The sequence below is a fragment of the Meriones unguiculatus genome, chromosome 12, assembly GCF_030254825.1.
Source record: "Meriones unguiculatus strain TT.TT164.6M chromosome 12, Bangor_MerUng_6.1, whole genome shotgun sequence".
Lineage (NCBI taxonomy): Eukaryota > Metazoa > Chordata > Mammalia > Rodentia > Muridae > Meriones > Meriones unguiculatus.
In genome coordinates this window covers 80469138-80480305 of record NC_083360.1, presented here as the reverse complement: position 1 = coordinate 80480305, position 11168 = coordinate 80469138, and the positions used below count along the sequence as shown (strand labels likewise).

The 11168-nt window shown below is 44.7% G+C and overlaps 1 protein-coding gene across 1 annotated transcript; it reads right to left on the bottom strand.

Annotated features, from left to right (window-relative positions):
- Positions 1-1621: 1621 nt before the first annotated feature.
- On the bottom strand, positions 1622-4434 carry LOC132646759 (PRAME family member 8-like). The gene is made up of 3 exons (XM_060365251.1): positions 4148-4434; positions 3131-3721; positions 1622-2189 (listed from the first exon to the last, which is right to left on the bottom strand). The coding sequence occupies exons 1-3, from the start codon at positions 4432-4434 to the stop codon at positions 1622-1624; spliced, it is 1446 nt and encodes a 481-aa protein (XP_060221234.1).
- Positions 4435-11168: the final 6734 nt, after the last annotated feature.

The window sequence follows — 11168 nt, the reverse complement described above, 5'->3', positions numbered from 1 at the left end:
GCCCGGTGGTCACAAGAAGTCCTGTGATAGCCCATCTCTGTGAGAGTTGATGGAACATAAAACTCTAACAACTACTCCCTCCCTTTCTAGAAAGTATTAGTAATCAGGGTTTTGTTCAGGAATGCCACTTTGCTCACAATCAATCACTTCCCAAGGATGGTTCTGTCTAGGGAGTGACATTCTTTTTTAAAAATTTGTTAATTTATTTTCTAAAATTATAATTTAATCAGTTTGTATCCTGGATGTGTCCCCCTCGTCTCCTCCCAATCCCATCCTACCTCCCTCTTTTCCCCCTATGCCCCTCCCCTAGTCCATTGTAGGGGAAGGTCCTCCTCCTCTTCCATCTAACCCTAACCTATCAGGTCTCATCAGGACTGGTTACATTGTCTTCCTCTGTAACCTGGCAAGGCTGTCCCCCTGCCTTTCCCCACCCCAGGAGAAGGTGATCAGAGAGTCAGCCACTGATTTATGCCAGAGAAAATTCCTGCTCCCCTCATTAGGGACCCCAATTGGAGACCGAGTCTGGGCTACATCTGAGCCAGGGTTTTAGGTCTTCTCTATGCATTGTCCTTGTATTTCATGTACATTGGTGTTTTCCCTGCATTTATGTCTGTGAGGGTGTTGGACCCCTGGAAATGTAGTTACAAACAGTTGTGAGCTGACATGTGGGTGCTGGGAGTTGAACCAGGCTTCTCTGGAGGAATAGCCAGTGCTCTTAACCACTGGGCTATCTCTCCAGCCCCCAGAGGTGATTTTGCGGGAATCACAATGACCTGTGAGAAGAGCTGGTTTTGATTTTTATTAAAGGTCTATGAAAATAGAGTAATTAAAATTATTTTGTTGCTACATGATACAGTAAAAAAGGGAATAAAATGCCTGGCTTGGGTACCCTCTTAATGAAACAAAGACATAGCTCACTACTGAACAGTTAACAACCAGGTCTCAGGACAATCAATTCTCTAGGTAGAAGAAAACTTTTGCTGCAGCCATCTTCAAAATGTGCACAGCACTTCCTGTCTGAGTACCTTGAAAGGAAATCCCCTACCATTCTTCAAACAGGTCTTCACTAGAGAACAGGTCTGCACTGATCAGTCAGTTCAACAATACTGTCCACATGACCCATCAAGCAGCCAAGCAGTGGGAAGTAAAGAGGAGAAGACAATGTCCTAAGTGACTTCGGGTCTTGGACTATGATTTCTCTGATTATATGTCATGAGGTCACAGGACACCCTGAGTGTGAACCTAAAAATGAATGAAGTCAGTGACTGAGTGGCACACCAGAGGGAAGTGTTAAGGTACATAGATTGACCATATATATATATATACAACATGGGGAAGCCACTGGTGATTCTGTCCTGATAGAGACATTTAGATATGCAGAGCTGTCTTTCTGATTCCACAAGACACCTGACACCATGCCATGTCAGTTCCTGTGCTCTGAATACGTCAGATAAAAATACACACCATTTTGGAAAAGCAAGAAGACGCTGGTGGTCACAGGAAGTCCTGTTTTGATTCCAATGCACCAAACTCTATCTAAAGCCACGTGTTCTGGAATTCTTGTTGAAGGTCCTTCCCCTTGACTTTGATTTCTCAGCATCCAGAAGCAGCCTTCTCCTGTTCACTGCCAACATCGACAAAGTATGGCCTTCCTGTCATAGACACAGCGCTGACAACATTCAAGGCAGATGGCTGTAACAAAAGCCATTTTCTTGGGCTGCCTTTGGGCCATGACTATGTCCAGGAGGTCAGGACACAGTTGCACAAATCTGTCCACGAGGATATTACACAGGTGATCATAGCACTCTAGGGGGGCAGGGTACAGTTCTACAGCCAGCTGGTTTAGATTGGCCATGCATTGCAGAAGGCCCTTCAATGCAGGCCTGGAGAAGGGATTGTCACAGAAATTGACCCTGGTGAGCTGGGAGCACTGGCTCAGGGCAGGCAGGAGGACACTGAGGTGAGAGTCCTCCAAGCTGCAGTGCTCTAACTCCAGGGTCTGCAGAGTGTCTGCCACATTCTCCAGGAGGACTCGGAGACCTGTGGGATGTGACGTGGATAACTCTATGTGACTGAGGTGCAGGTGTTTCAGTTGACAGAGCCCCGGGCACCGTGACAAGAATTGCAAGTCCGACTGTGAGAAACGGGAGAGTGTGATAGACAGCGACTCCAACAGGATCATCAGGCATCTAGGGAAAGAACAGAAAATTAGTTCTGGCTCATGGGGTTGGAGGAGATTACTAAAGCTGACACTGAGACAGAGGAGGCCACTTATGTAAAGTCACTCGTTGCATATGCTGAAGGACAACACTCAAGGTACAGCTTGTTGGGGTCTGGTCATATCATTGTCTCCTGAGGTACAGCGCTATCAGCTGGGATGGTCTCAGAACGCAGATCTCCACCTTCCCATCCTCACCCTGTCCAACAGAGAACTGCTGTTTGCCACCTCATGCCAGGAGGGCATACCCAGAAAGGAACATCACCAAACGGTTCTGCCAACATCTTGGTATGTGCCCACCAGAATTCCTCTCCCTGTCCTTGATATCAAGGACAACCTCTACCCCTGATTTCAGTGTTCCACCCTGAAAAATGATGACCCCCCCAACCCATTGTCATCCCATTCCCATCTATGAAGTCCCAAACTGTGTTCAAATCATCCTTCCCTCCAGGGGGAACTAGAGGCTGACAGAGATGTCAAGAGAGGAACAAACTGGTTCCTGTTCACACATCTTTGTTCTGAGCTGCCTCTGTACCTGTGCAGGTGTGAGTCCCTCCCCACCCTCTACCCCCAGCTTAGGGCCCTCAGCTCTGTCCTGTTCCCTTCCATTAGCTTAGACAGGATCCAAAAGAGGATTACCCAAAGATCGCTCACTGCTACTGGTGCAATTGACATACTTGCAAAATGGCTCTCTATGCTTCTCCTGTCCCAGCTCAAACTCTGCTAAATGAGTGGAAAGTGACCCTAGTTCCTTCCAACTCAGTTAAGAAGGAAACAATCTACGCTGAGATACTGAAATGAATGAATGATTGTAAATTCCCCTGTGGCTGGCACACCTCTGAAACCCACTAACGCTCCAGTAAGGAGAAAGGCTTCCCGTCATCCAAGAAACACCTCACCATCATGCCTTACCTGAACAACTGTTTTATTTTGTCAGTGGAAAAGAGGATGCCATACATGGAGAGATGCTGGAGATGGCTGAGTTTGGAGAACTGAGTAAGGAACTTGGAGAAACAGTTCTCCTCTGATTCTGGAAATGTAATTAAAACTCTGTCCGGGTTCAAGTAGATGTGACGTAGACGGAATTTGTGGAGATTTCTCATCTGGCCAAGGCAAGGTGCAAAGTGACCCAAGAAGGAAAGGACCTGGTTTGTAAATAGTTCCAATTCTTCGATGTAGTGTGGCTGGACAATGTCTAAAACCCCCATGATGGTCTCCACAGGGAAGTCACAGATCTGCATCTTCACACAGCACAGCTGCACAGAGCCCTTTCTCTGCTGGGCCCACTGCAACAAGCATGTTTGGTGTTCTTGCAGATGGAAGCAGAGGCTCAGGTCAGTGACCACCTTCAAATACCACCTCAGGGCATATCTATGAAGGCACTTTGCTATCTGCTTCTCGCTCCCAGTCTCTGCTGAGCGGGCTCTATTGTCTCTTCCAGCCCACACATCCCAGAAATCCTGGTGCACATTCCTTAATTCCAGCACTTGAAGCTTCCACCTTCTGTGAAGAGAAAAGGTGAAGTTTCATAATGTAAACCAGGAACCTACCTGGAGGCAGCTTATATCCCACTATTCTAATGTCATCTCCACTGTGTAACACCTCACACCTGCCAGGCAAGGACACTTTGCCTGAGCTGCGTCTGGAGACCTGTCCTGCTTCCCTCCACTCAGCTGGTGTGGACTCATCTCTTCCACATCTAGAACACACAGAGAAAGGCTCATCCTACTATGGCTACATCTTCTCTGAGCTGTCCTCCATTCCTGACTGTCATTTATATCAGCTCTCCACTTGAATACTAGTTCCACAGACCTCCAATTCCATGACATCAGAAGTCTCTGTCTACTTTGACCCCATTCTCTCTGACCACACCTGTGTCTTACCACTAGCCCAGTGATTCCACTTCTAGCCTCCTTGGGCCTTGATTACCTGGGATGGGCCTTCTGGGTAAGCAGCATGTCTATGCCATCCAGCACAGCTTGCAAGGTCTCCACTTCAGGGGTCTTCATCAGTGCCCCCACAGGGAGGCAGGGGAAGGGCCAGGCTGCCACCATTGCCTTCAATATCTTTGTGAGTCTGCTTTCGAAGGCCCCCTTGAACATTGGTGGCAAAAGCTCAATGGGCATGGAGTCCAGAGCAGAGATGGCCAAGGCTTCATTCTTCAGCAGCCCCTGCATGGCCAGCTGCAGGAGTGTGGGAGGGATGTACAAGCACATCCTGATAGATTTTCAGTCAACAGAAGCCTAGTATAACATTTAGGAGACAGGGTTTCAGGCTAAGTTCTATAAATTCCTATTTCTCACACATCACAAGAATCTGAGAGCTAGAGTCCATGCTCTGGCAATAATGAAGAACTGAGTCTGCCCAATTATACAATCTGGTGGTCTCTAAGCCAAACTTCCATCACTCTCAGCATCTGGATTCTCTTAATAGTGGTCACTCAGGAACACATTAACCATTGTTCCACCAGGTACCCACCCTGCTCCTCTGCATCTCATGCCTACTCAGAACAAGGGTTATAGAGGAACATGCAATCTGACCACACTGCTGTTACAGGAAAAAGACCCTGAATAACTTTCCAGGCCTTCAAGAAAGTACAGTGCTGATGTCATAGGCCCATCTCACCCTTATCCTGCTTTGTCCTTTCCTCAGACTGATCACTTCTGTGAAGGACTGAGGAGAATCTGTGAGAAGCCCATCAGCATGCATTACTTCTCATCCTGTTAGAGAACAGTGAGAGAGTACAGGGCTACATTATATTAATTTAAGGAACTGGGGTTAATGGTCTATAATTTATGGCTACCTGGCTATATTACCAGACCATGTCTGAAATACAAATTCAAAGTGAGAGATGCAACTATCCCCAAAGCAACTAGAAAGCCATGCCACTGAATAAGAGCTTTTCCAAAATGTGAGTATTGGATGTGAAGCTAAGGGCACAGACTCTACAAGGAGGAGGATTCCCCATGTTAAACTGGGGTGGAGAGGAAGAAAAGAAATGAGAAAAACCATCAATATTCATAAGTTTTTGTTTACATTTTTACATATTGTATGGCCTGCAAAGGAGTCTTGAGTGGAATTGGTTACCCTTCCAAACCTGAATGAAACTCGTTATTGTAGCTCATACTTGTGCCTACTCATCATGTTCCAGCTATGAAAAGGAGCATTGGGATTGTTCCCCACCCCCCATGCCTGGCTACCGTAGTCTGCTTTAAAACACTGCATAGATGCCACTCAATCTCATGGAAACCTCTAATCCCAGCTCCTTGGAGGAAGGATCAGGAGGATTCTAGGTCTATCTAATCTACATAGCGTATTTCAGGCTAGTGTAGGACAGGGAACAATCGAGCAGAGTAAGATTTTAAATGTCTTTATTGAAGTTCTTTCTTAGTGGGGTTTGTTCCCACTATACAAGTGATCTACCATTCAGTCATATTCCCAGGTCATCTATTTCATTTTGTTTAATTTTATGTGGCGATAAGGTTTCTTCAAGCAGCCAAGTCTAGCCTGGAATGTAATCTTTTGTACTCAGGACATTAATTCTAGTTTCCAGGTGTAGCTTCTGTATGCTATCTGGCTCCCATTTCTCTCTCTCTGTCACATACACACACATGTTTGTGTGGGCAATCACCTGTGTGTGTGTGTTAGTTTTTTACACTCTTAATCAAGTAGACAAGGCTGAAGCAACCACATTCTTATAGCCTCGTTTCCCATATCAGCTAGCATTTAGGGATTTTGTGCATGAAGCCATCCCTAAAACCTAAATGACACAAGAAAACCAACATGTACATCCATATGTAATGACCATTTCGCACAAAAACCAAATTATACCAAGTCTAAAAATTCTAAATTGGAAATGTAGCTGTAGTTTGATGGTGATAAGGCTAGCCCAGCATGGAAGAGGCCTCCAGATGGAGGTGAGTGACTTACCTGATATGAACACTGATCACAAGGCTCCTGTTCCCAGCTAGGTCAGGCAGTGACTGCAGGCCCCAGGACTCTGATGTTCTACCATGGCTCCTCTACTGCTTTTATACACCTTCCTCCTTGCCCCTCCCCATTTAGCCCCACTTCCCTACCACAAGTTCCTGTCTGATTGTTCCAATGAGTCTCCACCCACTTCATCCTATGAAGATTGACTTTCCCTGCTTTAGGTTAATTGAATCATACTGTAGATTATTTGGAATCAAAAGCACTGAACTACAAAGTCAAGATTCTGCTGGGTTTGTCAGGAGGAGTCTTTAATCACAGCTCTTGGGAGGCAGAGGCAAGCAGGTCTCTGTGAGTTCAAGGTCAGCCTGATCAACAAAGCCAGGTCCAGGACAGCCAGTTCTACAGCCAGAGAAACCATGTCTAGTAAAGCAAATAAACAAACAAAAATTCAAGTTTCTCTGCTTGCTTGTCTGACTCATTTTGTACTCGCATCTACACGCACTTATTTATGTATGAGTGTGTCTTAGCATGTGCAGTTTTAGTGTCTATGTGTGTTTGTTTCAGTGTGGATTTCCTTGCGTGTGTGTACTTGAGTGAGTAGTGAGTTTTAGGTTAGTCAAAGGTGACATAGTGAGATTTTGTCTCAAAACAACAAAATAAAAAACAAACACAATATGGTCTATTTTGGAAAAGGTTCCATGTGGTGCTGAAAAGAAGGTGTACTCTTTTGAGTTTGGGTGAAATGATCTGTAGACGTCTATTAGGTCCATTTGATTTAGGGATTCTGTGAGTGCTTTTATTTCCCTATTTGGTGTCTGTCTAGTTGATCTGTCCCTTGGTGAGAGTGGAGTGTTGAAGTCTCCCACTATTAAGGTATTAGGATCAACGTATGATTTAAGCTTTAATAATGTTTCATTTACGAATGTCGGTGCTCTTGTATTTGGAGCATAGATATTCAAGATTGTGATGTCCTCTTGGTGGATTTTTCCTTTGATGAGAATATAGTGGCCCTCCTTATCTTTTTTGATTAACTTGGGTTGAAAGTCTATTTTATTAGATATTAGGATGGCTACTCCTAATAGTGGAATAGTGCTTCCTCCAGACCCAGCTATACCACTGCTAGGTATATACCCAAAGTTTGTTCAAGTACACAAAAAGGACACTTGCTCAACCATGTTTATAGCAGCTCTATTTGTAATAGCCAGAACCTGGAAACAACCCAGATGTCCATCAACGGTGGAATGGGTACAGAAATTGTGGTATTTTTATACAATGGAATACTACTCAGCAATCAAAAAGGAGGAAATCATGAAATTTGCAGGCAAATGGTGGGATCTAGAAAAGATCATTCTGAGTGAAATATCCCAGAAGGAGAAAGACAAACATGGGATATACTCACTTATATAGACCTATAAGATATGATAAACATAATGAAATTTATACACCTAAAAAGATAATCAATTGAATGGGCATGGGGTAAGATGATCAATCCTCATTTAGAAAGACGGATGGGATGTGCATTGAAAGTATGACAGGAGTCTACTGAGCGCATCTGAAAGACTCTAACTAGCAGTGTTTTCAAAGCAAAGACTCATGACCAAACCTTTGGCAGAGTACAGGGAATCATAAGAAAGAAGGGGAGTTAGTCTGATGGGGAAAGGATAGGAGCTCCACAAGGACCAAATATATCTGGGCACAGGGTCTTTTCTGAGACTGACATTCAACCAAGGACCATGTATGGATATAACCTAGAACTTCCACTCAGATGTAGCCTGTGGTAGCTCAGTAACCAATTGGTTTCCCAAAGTGAGGGGAACAGGGACTATTTCTAACAGGAACTCAATGACTGGCTCTTTGGTCTCCCCATCCCCGAAGGGAGGAGCAGTCCTGTTAGGCCACAGAGGAGGGCTTTGCAGCCAGTCCTGAAGATACCTGATAAAACAGGATCAGATGAATGGGGAGGAGGTCCCCCCTATCAGTGGACTTGGAAAGGGGCACGGTGGAGATGAGGGAGGGAGGGAGGGAGGGAGGGAGGGACTGGGAGGGAATGAGGGATCGGGACATGGCTGGGATACAGAGTTAATAAAATGTAACTGATAAAAATAAAATAAAAAAAAAAAAACAAACACAAAACAACCAATGAAAAACCCACATGAATATGTTGCAGATGTGAAAGGGCTGAGCTAGGCAGTGAGAACCTGTAGTTCAGGCTATCAAGAAGATTTGTTGGGATGATGTCTTAATCAAGGAGTTTAGAACCATCAGGACCAAGATGGATACTTTCTCTCAAAGTGTGAAGCAAAGCATTATGAGATGAAAGTCAAACAAACAATAAAGCTTTATTAACACACCTGTGTGATCCCAGCATGTGGTGCACACTTTTCATGTCCAGAAGCAAAGGCTGGATCTCTGTGGGTTTCAGGCCAGCCTGATCCACACAGTGATATCATATTTCTTTAGCCATGCATAGTGGTGCTTGCCTTTACTCCCAGTAGTTTGGAGGCAGAGGCAGGTATATCCCTGTGAGTTTGTGGCCAGCCTGGTTTACAGAGAGAATTTTCCAGGACAGCCAGAGGGCAGTGAAACCTTGCCTGGGGTAAGAGGAGCTTTAGGTAAACACCTGTGTAATCCCAGCCTGTGGTATATACGTTTGAATTTTGCATTCCAAAAGCAGAGGCAGAAGGATCTTTGTGAGTTTCAGGTCGGCCTGATCCGCACAGTGAGAACCTGTCAAATAACAACATTAAATTCCAAACAGAAATCAGCTGTGCCTTTCTTGAGGAAAACAGTAGAAACCTCAGTGCATCAAATGGCCTCTTAGCATTCCCTTAATCAGTAGCCCCAAGAAGGCTCAGGAATTAAAGGCACTTGCTCCAAGCCTCAAGACTCCAGTTTGATTTCTGGAACCCAGGCAGAACACAGATATCTGAAATGTTTCCTCTAACCTCCACATGTGTGGCATTGCAAATGGCCCACCTGCCAATAATTAGAAATCAAATAATGCCAGGAAGTTGGTTCATGCCTTTAATTCTAGCACTTAAGAGGCAGAGGCAGGCAAATCTCTGTGAATTGGAGGTCAGCCTGGTCTACATAGCAGTTTCCAGGACAGTAATAACTACATAACAGTCTGCTTAAGAACACAAACAAACAAAACAAAATTCAAATAGCTTTTGTGGATGTGTTCTCTTTTTCTAAAATATGTGTCCTGGGGAATCAAACTTATATCATGCTTTGCAGCATGTTCTTTCATCTGCTCAGCACATGTTGGCCTGTTCAGTTTCTTTAAAGAAAAATATAGCAACTATCTGGGACTCTGCTGCCTGCCTTTGGATCCCTTTCTGCTAGCCAGGCTTCCTTGTCTGGCCTCAGTGGGAGAAGATGTGCTTAGTCCTGCTGTGACTTGAAGTGTCAGGATGGGTTGGTACCAGTTAGGGGCCTCTTCATCTGTGTCTCATGTGTTCTCTCTCTCTCTCTCTCTCTCTCTCTGCAACCTGGCTCTGCACAACTGTCCCTATAAAACTGCCTCTGAATTCCATGAACTGAACTGCCATGAACTCACGTCCACTGCACTGCCTCTCAAATCACTGAATCAATCCTCCTGCCTGAACTGAAACTCTGAGATGTGCATGCCTCTGTCTTCTAGGTGTTGGGATTAAAGGCTTGTCCCACCCTGCCTAGACTTAAGCTTTTCTTTATCTGAAATTTGCTCTAAACAAAGCTGGCCTTGAACTCAGAGTTGCTTGCCTTTGTCTTCTGGGATTAAAGGCATGTCTGTATTCCAGCCAGAATAGTCCTGTTGCTAGATTAAAATTCCTCTACACAAAGTAAAGTAGACATAACCACTGTGTGATAGGCCTGTCCATGGCTACCTCACAGGTACAAGAGGAATGAGGCTGGGATTGTGGGGAATCAAATGGAGGGAAGTGAGACTGGATGGCAGATACCTCTCTGGCAAAGAGTCTTTTCCAAGGATCATGAGGCCTAGGATTGGATGCTAGACATAGGGAAAAAGCAAGCATTTAGAAGGGAAAGCTATGCCAGGTGGTAGGGGTGCATGCCTTTAATTCCAGCATTCAGGAGGTAGAAGCAAGCTGATCTCTGTGAGGGTGAAGCCAGCCTGGTATACAGTGTTTTCTAAAACAGCCATTGCCACACACAGAGAAACTCTGTCTCAGAAAACACAAAATAACAAAACCAAAACCAAGCAAACGAGTGGAATGGAAAACTGATGTGCAGGATGAATGAGAAGTAGATGGTAAGATGTGTCTTGTCTTATCACCGTTTCCCCCATAGGGGGTAGAAACTCAGAGCGGTCAACTCAGGGATTATACATCACCACTTTCAGAGCATATGGGCTTTTACCCATGAGGGCAGCTGCCCATAACAGATCATGTAGAGGAATTTTATTTCAGAACTTGGCTGTTTTGGAAAGAGATCACTTCCAAAGACCTTCTATGTCTGTGTGATCTAGCTGGAATACAAACACACCTTTAATCTAGGAGACAGAGGCAAACAGATCTGAGTTCAAGGCTAGCCTAGTATAGAGCTAGTTTCTCAGGTAGAGAAAAAGCTTAGGTCCAGGCATGGTGGTACACACCTTTAATCCCAAACAATGAAGGGAAAGATAGTTTTTAGAAGGAAGCACCCATGTTTGAAAGTGATATCTAATTGAATGGCAAAAAAAGTGATGAATCAGAGAAGATTTGACAGAATAGGATCTGCCCAACTCGCACAAGAAGAGAGAGAAAGGAAGCTACTTAATGGACAGTGCAGTAAAAGAGAGGAGGCAGTTTTACCAGGAGAGTTTTACAGAGACAGGTTGAATGAGAGAACAAGCTAGACACAGGTGAAGACAGAATGAGCCAGAGAGTGATAAAGAGCCGGAAGTTAAGAAAGATTGCTGGAGTTAGTTTGAGGCCAAGCAGAGTAATTCAGAGGCTGAAAGAAAAGCCAGATTCAATAATCCAGCCGGGGAGATCTGTTTGAGCTAGAACAGCTGAGTTGAACCAGCTAGCTA

Bases quoted from the DNA above. Each gene is read 5' to 3' on its own strand.
- LOC132646759 (XM_060365251.1), bottom strand. From the start codon at position 4,434: ATGTGCTTGTACATCCCTCCCACACTCCTGCAGCTGGCCATGCAGGGG. The intron at 3,722-4,147 runs GTAATCAAGGCC...TTCTCTTCACAG, and splicing joins ACCCAGAAGGCCCATCCCAG to AAGGTGGAAGCTTCAAGTGC. The intron at 2,190-3,130 runs GTAAGGCATGAT...TTCTTTCCCTAG, and splicing joins AAAATAAAACAGTTGTTCAG to ATGCCTGATGATCCTGTTGG.